The sequence below is a fragment of the Acanthaster planci genome, linkage group LG02 (genome assembly GCF_054643075.1).
Source record: "Acanthaster planci isolate LZ-2023a linkage group LG02, COTS_SCS, whole genome shotgun sequence".
Lineage (NCBI taxonomy): Eukaryota > Metazoa > Echinodermata > Asteroidea > Valvatida > Acanthasteridae > Acanthaster > Acanthaster planci.
The window spans coordinates 32,168,049-32,187,332 of record NC_141778.1 but is presented as its reverse complement, the minus strand read 5'-3'; the positions used below and the strand labels follow the sequence as shown (position 1 = coordinate 32,187,332).

The 19,284-nt window shown below is 40.5% G+C and overlaps 2 protein-coding genes across 2 annotated transcripts in view; one reads left to right on the top strand and one right to left on the bottom strand.

The window, feature by feature from the left end:
- LOC110977006 (uncharacterized) overlaps positions 1–19,284 on the bottom strand; it is a 52,329-nt gene that overhangs the window by 23,141 nt on the left and 9,904 nt on the right. The window contains exons 2-4 of the mRNA XM_022230768.2: positions 15,541–15,616; positions 13,078–13,189; positions 7,701–7,818 (exon numbers count right to left, since the gene is read on the bottom strand). The gene's annotated coding sequence lies outside the window, so the exon portion shown is untranslated. The remainder of the gene's footprint in view (positions 1–7,700; positions 7,819–13,077; positions 13,190–15,540; positions 15,617–19,284) is intronic.
- LOC110976950 (aromatic-L-amino-acid decarboxylase-like) lies at positions 5,260–17,898 on the top strand. Its single transcript, XM_087133728.1, has 12 exons — positions 5,260–5,460; positions 7,709–7,822; positions 8,055–8,177; positions 12,108–12,242; positions 12,585–12,695; positions 13,659–13,691; positions 13,905–14,066; positions 15,250–15,317; positions 15,679–15,796; positions 15,959–16,057; positions 16,834–16,935; positions 17,120–17,898. Exons 1-12 carry the CDS (start codon positions 5,260–5,262, stop codon positions 17,693–17,695), a joined length of 1,842 nt encoding a protein of 613 aa, XP_086989854.1. The 3' UTR covers positions 17,696–17,898.

The following is a 19,284-nucleotide window of genomic DNA, read 5'->3' as shown; positions in this document are numbered from 1 at the left end:
AGCGCCAAGTTCTCATTCACCGCGCGGAGAAAATTTGACGCCGTCCTGGCGCAGACATTTTGAACCCATGAGTGTGCTTCTAGAACATTCGAAATCAGACAGAACGAATATCGAATATTGGATTCTACATGCAACGCGGATGTACAGCATACACGAACATCAGCGCATCTTTTGAATAAGACCCACAAGTACAGAGCAATGGCACATATTTACATCCATAGCTAATTATTTTAGAACGATTCTTTCCCTAACATTTGAGCAAGGTCGTCCGATTTCTGATGCATGTCTTTTCGATGGCTGTCTTTCGATGAATAAGTCCAGCTAGACTGAAGAGTCGTTCCCCTAATTCAGTCAGTGTTGAGTGAGTTGACGACTCTGGAGAACTAGACTTGACTATTAAAATATTGACAAGAATATAATCAGTGCTCTGAAATATGTAATTGCCGAGCTTTCGGTAACTGAGTACCTTCTTCAGGGCAAGCAGTATCAGTTCTGAGAAAGGGATTGATGTTTTTTTATTGTCATGCACATAAAACATAAATGAATAAGCAAAGAGGACAAACTTAGTCCAGCAAAATCTACAAATCTGGACTTGACTGAAGTCTGATCCCCGTGACGTCTTCGTTTCTGCTTCGGATAAACATCGAGACCGCACGCCTTTGCTTGCTTCGCGCCCTCTTGTGGTCCACTTATTACTACGAATTCAGTTCAGAAATCCCGATTTGACGAATCTGCCAACCATTTGTACACAGCGAATGGGCTCATTTACCAAAAGTGGTAGCAGCCAATCACATTGCCGGGCTTGTTTTTACGTCGTTTATACATGCATTATAATGAACGAGTCTACAAGTCTGACTACTTTGATTGGTGGAAATTCTGCATACATTAATTAAGCAAGATCATGTCGTTCATATACAATTATGAGTAACTACATATCACCGACGGGGGCTCCGATTGGCTCATCCGTCAAGTCGGACTTACTGACTGGTGACGTATGACACACGTTGTACAATAAACGCTATCAAATGAGGCGCCTTATAAGGGTTATGGGAGTTGCGCTGCTGGGCCAAGCGCGACGACCGTGTAGTGCGTACCGGCTGAATTGGATGGCTGACTAGGGAAGAGCAACGTAAGTTCGACTTGATTCAAGTCTGTCTACTGGAGAACCGGCTGTCGTGCGCATCGGGTACCAATAATATCTGATTAAAAAACAAGTCACGGCGAAATTCATGTGCAGCGCATACACGTAGGCCTACGCGTTTGCGTTTTTTTGGCACAGAACACAAATAATGAAACGCTCATTACTAATACGGGCAATTCACAATAGGGCACCTACAAGAGTTTGCAACGCGTTGACCAATCACAATGCGCGAAATCTGTCGACCCAATGGGCGTTTGGCTGCGTCCGAATGTGTTGTCTAGACCTACGTCTAGGTCCTTCCTCCATTGGAAATACACTGTATGTGGAGACGCGTAGACAATAGACCTAGCCGTAGCCCGTTTTGGACACGGCCTTTTTTGGAAAGGGTAGACAGATTTCGCGCGTTGTGGTTGGCCCGAGCGTTGCAAACTCTATCTTGGAGGCGCACTTTTATGAAACGCGCGTATTGTGCGTTGTTTGCGTGTCGGCTTTGTTGACGTATCGTTTCAGAATACAGATGCAGATATGCAAATAGCCGTAAAAATGTCGTACAAAATTTCGAATTGTCCAAAGGTTTGTGCAAAAACATGGATGCGCCCCAGCAGGTATCACCGTTGATCATTGGATAGGACATCGCCCATTGTGTGTGTGTACAAAATGCGCGGCCGAACGATGAAGGCGCGCTGCGTTTCAGGAGGGTAATGTGACGCTGTATGCTGTGCATTTAGTCAAAATTTATTATGGAGAATTTTTTTGTAATGCAAGAATATCATTTCTGGAATTAACTGACCATTTTCTTTTTAAATAACCCACTCGAAAGCGATAATGATTAACCTGTTTTTGTGTGTCTGTGTTGTGTTTGTTTTGGTTTTGGTTTTTATTATTTTTCACACGTGTTGTCTACGGTATTCAAGTTGCTCGGGCAATGTTTTCACTTTGGGTCGGTGCAATCGCGATTTGTTGAGTGTGTAACATTAAAGTTCCACCAAGACCAACAGGTTTACATTATGATGTTCAAACTGTCCATGCGTTTTTCCGTCTGATTTGAATGAGCCAACACTGCAAAACGTTATCAATAAACGGAATAAAATAAACAACAAAAAGTCTTAATTTTAATTTTACACACTCACAGGAAACAATGTACTGAAATTCATTCATAATAAATTTACTGAAAACCGATAAGTGTGAGAATCTTTTCTGTGAGCAGAAAATGAGCAGAGCTTTGAATGTGAGCCAAACTAATCAAGTTGGTGCCACTTTTACCACAAACACTCATAAATCAGATTCTAAAAAAATTGAGTTCCCAACTTGACTAAAAAGATTTACATTTAACAACTACTTTCCGAAAAGAAAAAAGTCAGAGTTAACTGAGAACGAAAAATTGTATAATTTAGACAAAGTTTCTTTCCTTGTTTGTTACTTCACTCGACGGAAACGTCAGCTCTCTGTCTTTCGCTTTAGTTTCATCTCTGCCCTAAAGATGAATATTCCGTCACTCATATTACATTGTCTGTCACACTGTTTAGGTTCAACATGTCTGCAGATCTCACAAACACAAATCATGGCTTTCTGGGAGATTTTTCCAGTGAAATCATGGGACAATAAATAACAAATTAATTAAGTTTTTAAAATCACTTTTGCCGATAAATAATATTTAAGACGGTCCCGACCTACGTGTAGGCTTAAAGTCAAGCATTACAGCGCTCCTTCTTCCAAACTTGCTTTTGCCATCGATCTCCGACCATTCTCTGCTGCGCACACCTCAAATTTATCTATGCCGGGGGCAGAATTCAGTTTTTCTTTAAAATCTGACGACTGACGTACAGTAACTATAACCAGCAGTTTTGAAATCTCCGTTTGAAAGTGCACACAACAAAATTTCCAACGTTCGTTAATTACCCTCCTGAAAACACGCGGGACGCGTTTTTGACGCAATGTCCTATCCAGGCTTGGAGATCAATGGGTATCACTTCGTACATGCCATTCCTTAATTAATGGTTGCAGGCCAGTAAACAAACTGCCATAGCCAACAGTAATAAATACCCGAACTTCAACAAATCAGGAAAAATACTCACTTTCTCAGGCATTCGAAACGCACGTCAAATTAAAGCCCAGTTAATGATTTTTCATTTTCTTCTCAATTTTCCATTTATTAACTGATGACTTTTGAAGATATTTCCACGGGAGGTCACCTCTAAAATGCAGCCGTGAAACCCCTCGCCAATTTGAAATATCCATGCCTACACTTCTAGAAAAATAGACCGTTTTTTTCTGGCACCGATTTCTTCCAAATCTCACTCAGACGCAGGCTGTTATTCTCTTTGCCCGACTGAACCTGTGTTTTCCACAAAAGTTCAAGTTCGTGGGCCACAAAATACTCTATTTCGTAGAGAACTTAAGTGCATACAAATCGTGATTTGGCTTGCGCAAGCAGCTTTCGGTAGATGATTACTGGCCTGTAACCTACAAAAGTGCCTATACGCGCCCCTAAAAGGCTGCCCGGCCTGCGATGCTGTAAAGGTCACACGAACAAATTTCCTTACTTTTGTGGCCGCCATCACTTTGTAGGAAACATTCTGGCCTCCCCGAAAAAATAGTTCCAGATCGACCTTTGGCCCCCCGCCCCCATAGTTGTGTCACTGATAGATTGCAAACCTTAAACGACTTTCCATGCGTGACAAATATCGAGTTCTCAGTCCCAATGGACGTGCACGGGTCAGCTCGTATGTTTAGAATTGTACTAAACGAATTTTTAAATAAACAAAGGTTGACCTGGAGCGGAGCTTTCACTTCCTGCATTGTGACAGTATGGGTCCCAACCTAAAAAGTGAACGTGAGGGTACATAAAATGTCGTCGCTGAAACATGTCACTGAAAGGAAAATGTTTGCATGGTGTCTCAACTTCAGCGAGTAGACGTAAGCTGGCCTGATACATAGAGTTTTGATGTGAATCATTTTGCTGCAAGAAAACTGCATTGTGAACTCAGACTTAAACTGAAAGATAGAGAAGCTATTGGAAAAAATACACATGATTTTTTTTCATGAAAGTTGCCAGTCATATAACAAAGGAGGCGATTTAATTCTAGATGAAGGTAGTAAAGAGAAGAAAAAGAAGAAAGGGTGATAGAAAAGGAAGATTAATTATCACGTTGAGAAATACTTGTTCACTGTACGTGCTCCTGAAGTAACATTATTATGTTGTAGACATCTGGTAAACGGGGACAGAATGATGGAATTTTAAATTGGCAGTGGGGAAAAACTTCAAGAATGCACCTTCAACGTAACTTTGGGTACGGATAAGAAGTGTGTCCAACAGCATACGATTATGGAGAGCAACAGTTAAAAAATTCGGTTCATACCGCTCTAATAACGCAATTGTGGCGAAATTGGCTAATTAACCAGAACTATTCTGCCCTTGCGGGCACTCATTTGAAATCCTGTATTGGAGCAATGACAATTTCTTGTCAAAGCACACGAGTACCATAACATTGAAAGCTCGGCTCGAATACTGCAAATCTTGAAAGCGATGCCCCAACCACGAGACGAAGCTTTTACAACACTACGTCCCACATGCCAACTGCACGATTGACCGGTTTCCCATAAATCTGGTGATCGGTTACCGGTACCTGGCAGTTCCCGGACAATATCTCATAAAAAAAATCACTTATGTGGTATGGAACGCCGAATACAAATATACGTCAATATGCGGCGAGTGTAGTGTACAGTTCCTTGTATTCCCCATTATTTTTGTTACCTTCTTTTTTTTTCAAATATACAATTTTCTCAGATAATTCGTTAGCAGTTTAGAAATTCATTTTTGTTTTAATCTTTTAGACTATTTCTGTAGCATTTAACAAATCATCTACAAATGCCTTGAAATAGATGTAAGCAAAAACACGGTCTTTCAGCTCTATTAAGAACAAAGAAGAAGCAAATACATATTTAGTGGGACTTTGAACGTTTGGCATTCCATCGTTGTATAGACATGTTTAATTGAGGCGTGCTAGCAGCGCCCTATTCAGTCGCAATAATTTTACTGCAGAATATGGTCATCCAGCGCAGTATTGTCTCAAATATCCTTTTTCCCCGAGGAAAAACATACAGTACATAATCAGAACATGGACGAGGACACATTCCGTCGTGCAGCCAATGAGATGGCCGATTTTATCGTAAATTACCTGAAAGGTGTTAGTGACCGCCCCGTGTTACCCTCCGTGGAGCCTGGCTATCTACACAAGTTGCTTCCCGCAAACGCTCCCCAGCAACCTGAGGCATGGGAGGACGTGATGAAAGACGTATACGGCAAGATACTGCCCGGAGTAAGTCGTCAAAGTAGCCGAAGTAGTTGGGGTGTTAAATTCTCTTCCAATCAAGCCTTTACCCTAGACTTACTTATACATTATGCAACTTGTCAGTTGTATCCGAATCGGTCCGATTAACACGGTACCAATTCGCAAACCAGCAAAAAGCAGTAATCCCTCAAGAGAAATTTACAAAAAATCACCTGCACACCAGTGTAAGTTTAAAAGAAAATCTCCCTGTTTGTTTAAGTGAAGTGCTTAAAGTAAGTTTTAGAAGTATTTCAAATTAACATTCTTTATATTGATATCTTCGCTTCAGTTTTACATTTCTCACATCACCAAAACGTCCAACGGGTTTGAAGGTTGTTACATTCTGGATATGATGGTTTGAGCGTCACTTCTTGACCGACTTCTAATGACTGTCAGATGCTGCCGTTTGAATGTTTAGTTAATCCTGACAGTTCGACCGGGGTGTAGTCCACTAATTCAAGCCCCATGGAAAACAGTGTAAAATCAGCATTGTTCGGGGTCCAATAACATGCGTACCAACATCCGTGAGGTATCTGAAACACACGTTAAACTATTTTATGGTCCCTAATCTTTCACTTTCTTTTCAATTTTCTGTGGGTTAACCAATGACATTTTGCGTTATTCTCATAAAATAAAACCCCCCACCCCGAAAAGTGATTTTTCCGAAGTCTGCTTGCAGCCATTTTCCAAGTGAGAACCCTCAACTTTCTCGGGCACTAAGGACCAATTTTCAATCGTATTTTTCTAGCCATTCTGCCCTCAGATGAAAGTCCAAAGACCCAGGGAGTTGATTCTGGCAACGATTTACACAATCTCACCATTTTGGGGCCAAGTCGTTAGATAGTCGTGTTTTGTCTGTTAACTTCAGTCGAAATCCATTGGCACTACTCTTGTACATTGGCTGATTTAAAGATGATCTAACGACTTACTGTTGCGGTGCAAGTATGAATAACGCTGTGAGACCGTATTTAATAATATACATTCTCACATTGTGATTCATGCGTGCAGCGCAATACATATGCAGTGCATTTCAATGGTGGAATCGAACGGTGCAGCACAATGCAAATGACAGGATTCTATTAGTTAAGAGGATTTGGGTATGTCTCAGCCGATCTGGTGACGTTTTACCATCGACACAGCCAACTTAGTCAATTTTGAATTGAAGTAATATCTATCGTTGTGAAAATTTACCTCTGCCCTATATGGTGCTACACAACACAGAGTACAAAAACTTGTCATACCGTCCTCATTAACGGTGAGTGCATGGACCAATTGGAAAATTACAGACTTGCCAATCTTTTCGGAAAGTTGACAAATGTATCCTTGCCGTTGATGACAACGCTTAGTGAATTAAGCCTTGCGCACACAAGAGCTTTTCCTGCGTCGCCAAAGTTCATTCGTGACCGTGTGGTTTTACACATGCCCCGCGTGCGGCCGATTTTACCAAAGATTTTGGTCATTCGTAGCAATGCATGCAACAAATGAGTTTGATAATTTTTGTCATGCGTATCACCGTTTACAATGAACGAAAGCTTTATAACTCTATGATAAACACGCAAAAATGAACGCAAAGTATCCGTCTCAGCAGACACGCCCTATTATCGATTGGAAAGAGCCACGTTGGTCGGGACTGTTCATTCTGTTGGTAGCGATGCTACCGTGACGCCTGCATTTCCTAGTCATTTGTGAACCAGCGAAATTCAGTTCCGACTATAGGCGTCTCCGTTACTATGAAAATAGCGCCCTCTCTTGGTCCAGCTCGTGGCCCATACACGTATGTATTTCGTCCAGCACATGATCTAGCTCAACGCGCGATTGCTACTGAAATGGATATCAATGTTTGAAATGAAAATGTACAACACGTAACGCACACACATTGGAATGCTATAGTTTTGGCTGCGTATTCCATTGCGTCGTTTGTCGCGCATTTTTTGTATCTTTCCTCCAGCACGCTACCCTCGATAAAATAATCTAGACATCAAGGGGTAACATGAAGGTTCCGGAGTTCTGTACCTTTCTCGTCTGACAAATACAATTTAATCTGTGATGCTCGTCCCGCTACCAACTTTGTTCCGAAAATTGTTTTCCACTAATCCATGCCAATTGAATCCAATGACCATTCCTTTAATTAAATCTGAAGGTAGCCGCCGTTGAAAGGCTCGTAGGATCGGATACTGACACATGTACATTAAATTTTGACAAAATTGGTTTAATTGACTATATCTCACCTGGATAGATGACTCACTGGCAGCATCCACATTTCCACGCCTACTTCCCAGGCGGTAACTCCTACCCCTCCATGCTGGCCGAGTTCCTGGCAGCCGGGCTGGGCAGCGTCAGTTTTACCTGGGTGAGAACATTAATTTTGTTACATTATGAAAGAAATATAGCATCAATGCCATGTTTTACTTTAGCTTTAGTGTTTTTAACTTGCACCACTAACGTGGTGAATATGATAAGAGTATGCTGGTTTCACAGTTCTGTTTGCTTATTGCAGCGAGTATGATGTGGTTGCGATTGCGGTGATCATGATGGCAGATGACGCTTGCATAATTCTTATTTTGATTTTATCCTCTGAAAAGATTGCCTCCCCTGTCATGACGGAGTTGGAGACGGTCATGGTTGACTGGGTTGGACGCATGATGGGTCTACCCAAGGAACTGCTACCGTACACCGAAGGGTGTAAAGGGGGAGGGGTCATTCAGGTAAGGATGGGCGCGGTCTATTTGGTATCAGAAATTATACGGGAGGGACGTGTGGTGGGTGTGAATATAACAAACAGTACCGCATCGATTTGCGTATGAGAGTCGCTGGCCTTTGTCAATGCATTCCCCTTGGCCTGTGATCAGTGCTGTGCAAGACCAAGTCCAGTCAAAGGTTCCTGGCAATACCAGTATCTTGATCGGTCATATCTTTCAACAGTGAATGTAAGGGCACCTGTTAAACTTACAAATTCAGATAGGAAATCATGCATAAGAAGAAGCAATATTCCCAGATTCAATGAAGACCGGGAAAATTGGGGGTCAAGGAAATTTTCAGGAGTCAATAAAGGATGTAACTACCGACTGCTCAGTGTAAGTTATAAGAGTATTACGATGGTTGCAAATGAAAAACTGTCATTCGGCACTTTTTCAAAAACGTTGGCATTAATTAAAAAAAGAAAGAATTTCACAGTTAGGATCACCTAACAGGCAGACCAACCTTTTTGTAGCTCCCCTTTCAGGATCTATTTGTGCGGGATCTGTGGGACAATCACTGATTTTCAAGTTGATATTGTATGTTTTTATGTGATCCATGGAGTCACCTGGACCATTTTTGGGCTAATCTGATCTCACTGTTTCATGGATTTCAATCCTTCAACTTTTGACTGGATTGTGTTGCAGTGATATGGGGCCTCCATTACAGCTTGCAGCAGCTCACCGTTGAATTCTATGTGCTTTATTCAGCTCTTTCATTGAGCTACCTGAACCTGCTAATCCATTTATTCTCACAATAGTGAGAGGCCAGCTTCTGTACATCTTTTCATCATGCTTGTCATTGTGCTTTTACATGTTGTATGCTTGCTTCATGCACAGGAATATGGTATTGCTAGTCATCAGCCTTCCTGTTTGGCTCATACTAAATCTGTATATCACCTCAAGTACTTGCATCACCCCATACCGTATTGCTCAAACTCTACAGTATGTTTTTTTTTTGTACAACTATGTATTTGTGGTGATATTGAGCCGAACCCTGGTCTATTTCCCCCAACTCCTCAGACCAAAAGGTACACTGTTCCTGAGCTTTACAACCTAAGACAGGTCACCCCTCAGAACAGATTACCAAACGAAACATCGAGCATCCTAAAAGAATTGGATAGTGTTTCCCAGCCACTGAGTCACCGTGGAAAACGCTGCGGAACAAGGAAGTCATCACTAGACGGAGAATCAATCAGCAGGAATCCAAAGCAAAAAGAGCTGCCTGCAAATCCAACCTGAAATCTGTAAACGAAACTAACACACAGCAAACACGTAAGACAAATACCTTGCTACCATCACTGTAATGTAGTGAACCGACGATCATACTGTAAAACAAACGACATGAGTTCTACACAGTGAGACATCAGCTACAACCAGATATGTGTCAGTAAGTGAAACCTGGATCCAGATTCGGGCCCAACCAATCTCTACCGCATCCCAGAGTATGACGTTTTCACGAAGGGACGTGATGGAAAGCGTGGCAGAGGATCGTAGCGACTTAAATCAAACACAAATTAAAACACACAAAGTGAATGCCAAATGTGACCAATTTTGTAGTGAGCTCAACACAGCTGTTGATACCCATTTTCCTGTCAAAAGTGTCAACATGCACGTGGACGACAAACATGGATTACCACTCGCCTTAAATCGCTGATTTCCCAACGTCAGCATCTATTTAAGTTAGGATAGCCTGACTGGAGGAGTGTTCGCAATCAAATCCCGAGAGAGTGCACTATGGCCAAACACGACTTCTAGTGTAACAGAGTAAAGCGGTTTATTTTGGAAAACCCCATGATACCGATACATTAACTCCAAGTTGGAAAAAGTTCCGGATCTGACAGGATATCTACAGTCGTTTCATACGTAAATATGAATAACACAGTGAAACACATGTTTCTTTTCTCAGGTTTTTTTGGGGGGGTGTTGGGTAGGGGTGTATTCTTTGAGGGAAAGTAATTGGCCCATGCAGTGATTAATATGCCTTAGAACTCTCCACACCAATTTGCGATATCATCAATGCCTCACTGAACCAAGGTACGTGTACATGTATATTACCTTAGTGGTGGAAAGAGTCTACTATAATCCCCTTCCCCCAGCTTTCTCCTCCAACTATTGACAAGCTTTAGACCATGGAGCTTAGACCAATTACCCTAACGAGCCACTTAGCGAAACATGGCAGAATACTTTGTGTGCAAGTGGCTCCTCTGTGAGATACACAAGTGAATTATCAGATCCACCGTTGACGCAAGCTGGCGTCCCTTAGGGAAATCGTCTTGGGGCGCTTCTCTTCCATGCCCTCGTAAATAATGACCTATCGCTTGCAGAGAGTCGACTGCCCATGTCTCCCAGCAACATTGTGTGACAATACTAATATGAAACTAAATTCTGCTAAATATCAAACCCTCCAAGTGTCATTCAGTGGAAATCCCCCATTGCCAGAACCTAAAACCATCTCAGGTCATGCCATTTCACATACTCACGCAAAGTTACTGGGTGTAACAAACCAAAGTGATTTGAAATGTGGCATGCATGTTTTAGATACTGTCTCGAGAGCTAGTAAGAAAGTTTATATGATTATCTATTTGAAGAAAAATTTCACTTCATACTTACGGCCAATACTATAGTACTATGCGCCTGTTTGGCACTCATCACTGACATGTCATAAAGTAAAACAAAAGAAACCAGCGTTACAGGAAAAGTGTCATCCCTTTCCTTGTAAGACTATTAAATGATAACTAAAATATAAGTGACCGTAAGTGTTCCCTATAAGTTTATCCCCTTTTCCAAGTTTCCCTTTTAGATGTTTTAACTCATAAATTATCCCTTTCTTAATTTTATTGTCCAATGTACTAAATGTCTTCTAATTGCACTTGGAACAATTGAAGTGCAATAGTTAAATAATCTTGGGTTTTAGTAGAGTTGAATTTACTGAAAATACTCTATTTGATGATATTCAATTTCTGACGTGATTGCAGATACATGTACCAATACCATGCACTTCCATCATTTAACCCAACAAACACTCATTATACTTCTGTATCATTTTTGTTTATAATTGTGAATCTTACTTGAATATAGAATTTCCTTTTGTTGTTCAATTTTTAATTTCTTTGAATTTTATTGTAAATTCCATTGTAATTCAGCCCCTAAGGCTGCAAGAATTGAATAAAATATATCTTGAATCTCTCTTTTTCGTAAAGTATGTTTGTGGAAGCAAAATGGGAGTGGAAAAGGTGAAGAGCAACAGTCAGCACTGGAGTGATGGAAGAACCATTTTTTGTTCTGTTCTTGGGAATTAATTTGATTCCATGAGGGAAGAATAACACAGTGAAACACATGTTTCTTTTCTCAGGGGTTGTTTTTTGGGGGGGTGTTGGGTAGGGGTGTATTCTTTGAGGGAAAGTAATTGGCCCATGCAGGGATTTTCCTTGCATAAAATCGTATAATAACTATGTATTCGTTTTTATTTATATATTTTGAAAATGTAATTGGACTGGTTTATTAAAAAAAGTCAATGCAAACAGAAGGCTGAATTTATGAGGCACTTGTACAATAGATTACGAATTGTCTTTTAATCATTGCAGCTCGTTTATTTATTTTGTACTTCGTCTATGAGACCACTTCCAATATCGTTCAGGAGATAACCCCCCTTCAAACAAGCGGAAAACACGGACAACATCTGAGAGAGCTTTTCTTTAAATTGATATTCCTTCGATCCTCTCATCCCAACTTTAAACACGAACTTCCCTCGGTGAGAAACAGAAAACTCGGCTCCATACTCTAATTTTGCCACAATTCTTATGTTAGAAATGCAAGCAAGCGAATTTATTTGATTGCGTAACCTAATTTAATGCTTGTATTGTTTTATTTTCATCATTTAATTTCCATCTACTTTAGACTTCGTCCAGTGAGTGCACTCTCGTTTGTCTGCTGGCTGCCAGAACAAAGACAATTAACGCTATGAAGGAGACACAACCAGATGAAGATGAGTGCATCCTGCTATCTAAGCTGGTGGCTTATTTCTCGGAAGAGGTACAAGAACCCATTGCATGAGAGCTCCTTTTTGGCGAGAGATTGATCAAGTATTGGAATGGAAGAGTTTGCATTATATCGCGAGATAATGTACTGATCTCATTAATTAATACAGCTAATGCGTTCTGTTCAGAGATTAGAAAAAAATCCAGAGCTGGGGGTTGAAGCAAACTGAAATTAAATATGCAAAGGTGGAAAAAACGGGGTAAAAGAAAGGAAAAAGAGTACAGATAAACGTGAAAGCCACTAAAGCCGCTTCAAATCAAACAAGCAATATATAGGCAAGAGAGATGCCTACAACACCCTCCCAAAAAGTCTGAAGACAATTCGTTTTCTTATCAGGCCCATTCATCGGTGGAGAAGGCGGCCAATATTGCCTTTGTGAAAAGACACATTTTACCGACCGATGATGAGTTCGCTCTCCGTGGGGAGACTCTACGCGAAGCAGTGGAGGTAAGGCTTGAAGGGCACATGCGAGTATGCAAACACAGTAGGCCTACTGTAGCTTTGTCCTTCCAAACCTCAGCATCGCTTCAAGCTTCGGCTACAGTGTTTAGTTTTGTGTGGTATCATGAGTTGAAATTATCCACCTTAGCCACGTATTGATGTAACTGTGCACTTGCCAGCCTACTTACACTATACCCGCCACGTGTATACCCACGCGTAGAAGTGACTAACTGTACATGTGCATAGTGCAAACTTAAGTGGATTGTAGTCGTATGTGTAATGCATGGTCCAGGCCAGGCGAAGTTCGTGTAAACACCAAGAAAAAAAAAGGACAATATAATGTCAAATGACAGAATAACAGTCGTATTGAGGTTTCGAAAAACCTTACCTTGAAAGACTTCTGTAAGATGTGGCATGCCCCGTAAATGAACACCTTGTCTTCTCCACTGATCTTCAGCCCTTTTTCCGTAGTATGTAAGTGCTTACCGGCAGAGCACTCACTGCGCGCAAAAAAGGGCATGTTACCGAACGTAAGAACTTTTTTAAACCTATTTCAGTATGTTTTAACATAAGTTAAGTATACAGGTTGTTTTACTAATTTAATGTGTACTCAAATTTTACATATTAGCTAAGCACTTATCATCTAATAAATTTTACCTAAATTATGTTTCAAATGACTTAATTTTTTTCTTTTTTTTACCTCTATTTTCTAGAGTGTGGTTCTTCAAGAGACTACACTGGTTAAAACTGAGTATAACAATATCGCTTATCGCGTCATGATTTTTGTGAAACGATATTTTGGAAAAGTGCTTTAAAAAAACTAAAAAAGCCTACTTTTTAGAGAACCTGGTATACCTCGACGGAGCGTCGGCCAAAGGAAGAACGAATTGACTTTACAGTGAGTAAGGTTATGGATGGGTTGTGCTGTACAAAAATAATCAAAGATTTTATGTCTTATTTTTCTTGCAGAAGGATTTAGCAAGTAGACTGGTTCCCTTCTTCGTGAGTAAAACTCACCAACGAGCCATCTGCCCTAAGTATTGTCTGCCAGAAATGGCGAATTACGTCAATTCTGGTAACACAAAACTATGTCCGGCGTATTAGTAAAATGTTTCAAAACACCCTCGTGTTTACATATTCCGTCAGTGCCATTCTTAATTTTTTTTTCCGTGAAAAATTTGGATTTTGATTGACAGCTTGATTGTATCGTACCAGGTCTGTGCTACCATGGGAACAACAAGCAGCGCAGCTGTGGATAACATCGAGGAAATTGGCCAAGTCTGCGCTGAAAAAGACCTGTGGCTTCACGTGGACGGAGCCTATGCTGGCAACGCACTCATCTGTCCGGAGTTCAAGTATCTACTCAATGGGTTCCAGGCAAGAACTGTTACACTTAAAGGGCAATTTTCGAATACATTTTGGTAATACATTGAAAAGGCAATATATTCGTTAGTTATTCTCAGGAAGTACTTTAATTCACACATTTCCGAATATTCAGGGATAATACGAATAGATAACAGCCTAACGGATATTATGACTAATACGAGCTCATTTGTGTTTGCAATATATCTATATAAACTCAAACATACTCCCTTTCTTTTCGTCCCATACCCTAAACATCTTTGTTAATGAATATTTCTGAGCTACGACGTTTGATAGTGTTATTGATCTCCAAGATTGATTTTACATCCCAACATACCTCTACGTTATAAAATACGCACGTCAAGAAACCCGCAAACCCTCATCACCCAGCAGTCCACGTTTTCCGAATCCTCACCATGCGTAAGCGTACGCTTGTCCTGACCAGTCTTTTTAATGGAGATCAATGGTGTGACCAACTAGTGACCGACCTGTATCGGTGGACAATTTAGCGAAATACATTGCCTTTGGCGCAGTGTGGGAATACGCGCACAACACGAACGCGGTCCAGGAAGTGGACTATTATTATACAGTTAATGCACGAACATCTAATATATATAATGCACGAACATCCAATATATTGGTTTGGTTTGGGTTTTCGATAAGGCATGTAGGCTAACTGTTGGCTGGTTAAACATTTTAAAGTACGCCTATATAACAAGGTTGATAACTAAAGCGTACCTTCAAAATGCCGTGGATATTTGTGAAGTTATTTGACAAAGTCAGGGAAGCGTTTCATTGTCCTTAACGTCACTCAACACTATATCACCATATTTTTTAATGCAGATAAATCAACTCTTTTCTCAGTATTTAGAGGACCCTTTTGAGCTCACAGATTTTTAGTTTTGAAAAGCCTATTGAGAGGGACATAGCACGTTGCTCTATACACCCGTTCCCCCTAACGCCCACACAGAATTCCAAAATAAAAGGTTTACAGTCATTTCAACGAGCAGGGGACTCTTTTTCTGGAAAATTTCCCTTCTATAGGGTGAATGTACTCCCTCATGGGGAAATCCGTAAAACTGTAATGAGTGTCTTAGCGTCTTGGCAGTGAGCAAATGAAAAGGCTGGGAGAGAGTGCAAACGAATATCCGACAACTCATTCAAATATACTTTAATATTGATTACAATTTTCTTCCAGTATGTATCGTCATTCAACTATAATCCCATTAAGTGGATGCACGTCGGCTCAGACTGCTCAGTCATGTGGTGAATATATTCACGGTTTCTTCTATATTCTATCTTCAGCAATCCTCGTATTAACATACTATATGATCTGTCGAATCCCTAATGACATCTGGAAGAGTGTTAAATGGATGGCCTGGCCTGCAATATCATATGTCGCAGACAAGCACCGCTAACGTGCTTTTGGAAGTCTCGTCCACTGATAAATAGCTGAAATCTCCACGCCGCCCCCCAAATAAGTACTTACCTGCGCTACGACTATCTTGCAATAAACGATTACGGCCTTTCGCTGAATGAGTCCTGATTTCATGGTGTGCCTGGTCCTGAAAAATAGTTGACGTACAGCATGTTAGGGGAATATATTATTTTCTCATATGTTGTGCAGGGTGAGGGACAAGTGCTTGCTAGTCGAGGCACTGTCTATGAACCGCACCTACTACATGGAAGCTGAACAAGAGAAGAACTTGCTTGATTACAGGGTGAAAGAACAAAACCATTTGAAGGTGACTTTGGGGAGGTCACGTGATCTCCATGTTCTTTTGTGTTTACTGTTTTATTCCTTCTGTTGCTGTATTAAAACTACCTTTGCGCAATAAGGAGATGTTCGAATGTCATCTTTTCAAGTGCTCATTTTTGATTAGTAAATGCCATTCCAACTTGGACAGAACTGGGCCATCCCTCTGAGTCGCCGATTCCGATCTCTGAAACTGTGGTTTGTCATCAGGTTGTACGGTGTGGACGGACTTCAAGCTTACATAAGATCGGTTAGTCAACCTAAAGATTGCTTTTGTCAATTTTACTTTGATAACTACAGTAAAAGTTTGAAGTCTGTTTCTAAAGAGGATTCTTATGCAAAAGGGTAAAAAACTCACTCCCCAAGAGAGTAAGTGCCTCATGAAACCACTCTAAAAGAGAGAAGGCAAATTTGAAAACCACTCTTAAAATGAACGAGGACCACCCTAAAAAGGAGAAACCCACTCCAAAGGAGCCATATGCCACTGAATATTCGAAAGAGTTGTCCTTCGTGATACTCCTGTTTGGTTTTTCATTCTTTTGGAGTGGTTTAACCCTTTTTAGAGTTGTTTTCACCTCTTGGGTTGGTTTCCACCCTCGTAGAGTTGTTTTCACCCTTTTTTGCAGTTGCACACTTGTTAGAGTGATTTTCACTCTTTTTAGATGGTTTGGAAGGGGCTCGCTTTTATGGACTGTGAGCTTTACAATCTTGTGAGAGTACACCTAAAATTACCTGGATAAGCCTATGTGATATCAAATGAACGTTTGCAGGGTTCGGTGTTCATCGCTCGCTCGTTAATAACGATTTTGAAAAGTTTACTTTAATCAAAACAAATGTCTGAGCCTATTTTCTAACTTAGAGGAATGGTTTTCAAGAATTTCACATAAAAACAGGAAAGCCCGTGTATATGATTTCAATTATCCTTTTTTCTGTTTTTTGGGGGAGTTGCGTCAAACTGATTATTTTTACAAAGTTTAATATTTCCTTAATTTAGAATGATTTCATTTATTATTACTTGGATCACAGCATGTGGCCTTGGCCAAGTTGTTTGAGTCTTGGGTGCTGGCGGATGACAGGTTCGAGGTTGTCGGCACGGTGAAGTTCGGCCTCGTGTGCTTTAGGCTCAAGGTACGAAGCTGATTTCATTATAAGTAAAGGGTATCATCTTGTGATTTCGAGATTTTCTTGATGTCAGCGCTATTTCGATAACAATTTATACCCGTGTTGACAAATTTCAAATAAGCGACATTTGTCGTGTTTCCATATATACACGCATTTTGTTTCAACTAAAGATCGGATTTACTGTTCACAGGGGGAGAACAAATTGACAGAGTTTCTACTGCAACGAATCAACCAATCTGGTAAGGCTCATATGATTGCGACCTCCCTTAAAGGGATATACGCAATCCGATTCACCCCGGCTAATTGGTACTACTCCGAGGAGATCACTAAGAAAACCTGGGACATCGTCACCGACTTCGCTATGGTGGTGCTTCGCGAGCACCGGGAAGCTGTCAAGCGATTCCGGAGTCTACTGGCCAAGTACAAGGACTACAACCGGGCCAGGCGTGAGTCAGTCGATGAAGAAGTCTTTGGAGAAGAAGAGGAGGGATCGTGGACCGGAGTCCTCCGCAAGATTGGGTATCCAGCCAAATCCATATCCTCTGGAGCGCCAGCCAGGCGCCTCTCTCCCCTTGATGATGTTGCAGAGGATTCTCCACTGGATGCCGTTGATAGAAATGCACCGGCGTCTCCCACACCTGAAGATCGGAATGAGATCGGCCTGAAGAAAGGGACGAGAAGAAAGAGCTCCTTCCAGTCGCTGACCCGCTACTTTGACGACTCGACCAAGACGGTCAAGCAACCGAGCGAAACACTCTTTTCCTAAACCTTAAAATACGATTGAAGCATCAGTTACTGTCCCTTTATAACCCATATCATGTTTAGTTTCATTTTTCTTTTAAGGCATTCCACATAAATACATATACTCATCTGTATGCCTCGTTAATTTTCAACTTATTTACTGGTTTTATTAAACAGCATTATCTTCAAAGAGAGATCACAGGTGCGAATCTAAAGCTTTCAGAAAACGGAATATATTTACATCTATGATATTTCCTTTGAATTCGTGGGCGAGTTAAAATGTTTAGCATTCTAGTTATTACTTTTCGCTTACTAGCGGCTATTCTGAATTAGAACCCCCAATTAAGCTCCTTCTCCACTGTTGGTAAATTTTATTGGCTATTTTGTTTTTCTTTTGTATTAATGCAGCATTTCTTGTTACTTTATACTGCTGCTTTGAATTTTCTGTCGTTACTTTATCGCTACAACTATATCAGTGCTATTTTGCAGAGTTAATGAAACGATGAACACAATGTTTTATACATACTTTTCAGATAACTTACTAGTGATATTTGGGGAAAAAAGAGTAGTGATGAAAAAGTTTGTATTATACGGGTGTTTGAAAAATAATAGAAAATTGTAATCAGTCAGGCAGTTTTTGTTAAATGTTTAATTTCGTATTATTAGCAATCTTTCTATATAATTTTCTGTATACATTCTAAAATGCATAGTTTGGAATTTTTTGTAGTTTTGGAACCTTAAATAATCGAAATCGATAGATAGGTTATCGGAAATTTTTCATGTCATTGTCATATCATTAAGAAGGTAACAAAAACAACTAAACTGTGAAAGACAAAACTGGACAATTAATAATAAAATCATCATATAAAAACGTTGTTGAAAAAAGAGGAGATTTCCATATTGAGAAAAGGGGCGGGATCAATAAAAAAAATAAACACCCATTTCAAACCTTGACTTAGTAGCGGGGGGGGGGGTAATACCGGATAACACTGTTGGCATAACTGTACAGAGTCCTGTATGGGAACAGTCAATTCTCAGTAGGTGTAAATTCCGCGATCTGCCACCACTGTCAATGCCTCTTTGGTGAGGGAGCAAATTGCAGAATGCATCAGACTGCTTAAAGATTTAGCGAATTTTACATATGCATGCTCACGTCTTAGCCTATTCTTGAATACCACAATTTTCAAGTGCCTGCTTATCAGAGGAATATTTATTTCCAGGAATTATTTTCCATGAATGCCCTTTTCTGAATCAGTTCTCGAAGATTAGTCTATTTGTCAAGTTAGACCGGGTGCCAGACTGGTACACCATATTCAAAAAGAGGTCTGACTATATCCTATATATAGCACAGAACTGGTAACGAGGTCCTTAATTTTCAATCCAAATTGTTAAAGAGATGTTTGCATGAACAAACGTCCACTATCTTTTCTTGCAATATCTGCAACATGTCCCATTTTAGGTCTTTCGTAAATATGATGCCAACTAGCAACTAGCTGCAGTGTGGTGGAGGTTGAGGAGATCTCGCAAATATTATGCTAGACAAACTGACGGCCCGACAGACATTTGAATGTATATAATCAAAAGTCATGTTGTTGACATTCGTTCAATATTCAA

What these genes read in the sequence shown, in the direction of transcription:
- LOC110976950 (XM_087133728.1), top strand. Translation starts at nt 5,260, where the DNA reads ATGGACGAGGACACATTCCGTCGTGCAGCCAATGAGATGGCCGATTTT. An exon ending in ACGGCAAGATACTGCCCGGA is followed by an intron (nt 5,461 to 7,708) that starts GTAAGTCGTCAA and finishes TCACCTGGATAG; the next exon opens with ATGACTCACTGGCAGCATCC. An exon ending in TCAGACTGCTCAGTCATGTG is followed by an intron (nt 15,318 to 15,678) that starts GTGAATATATTC and finishes TATGTTGTGCAG; the next exon opens with GGTGAGGGACAAGTGCTTGC.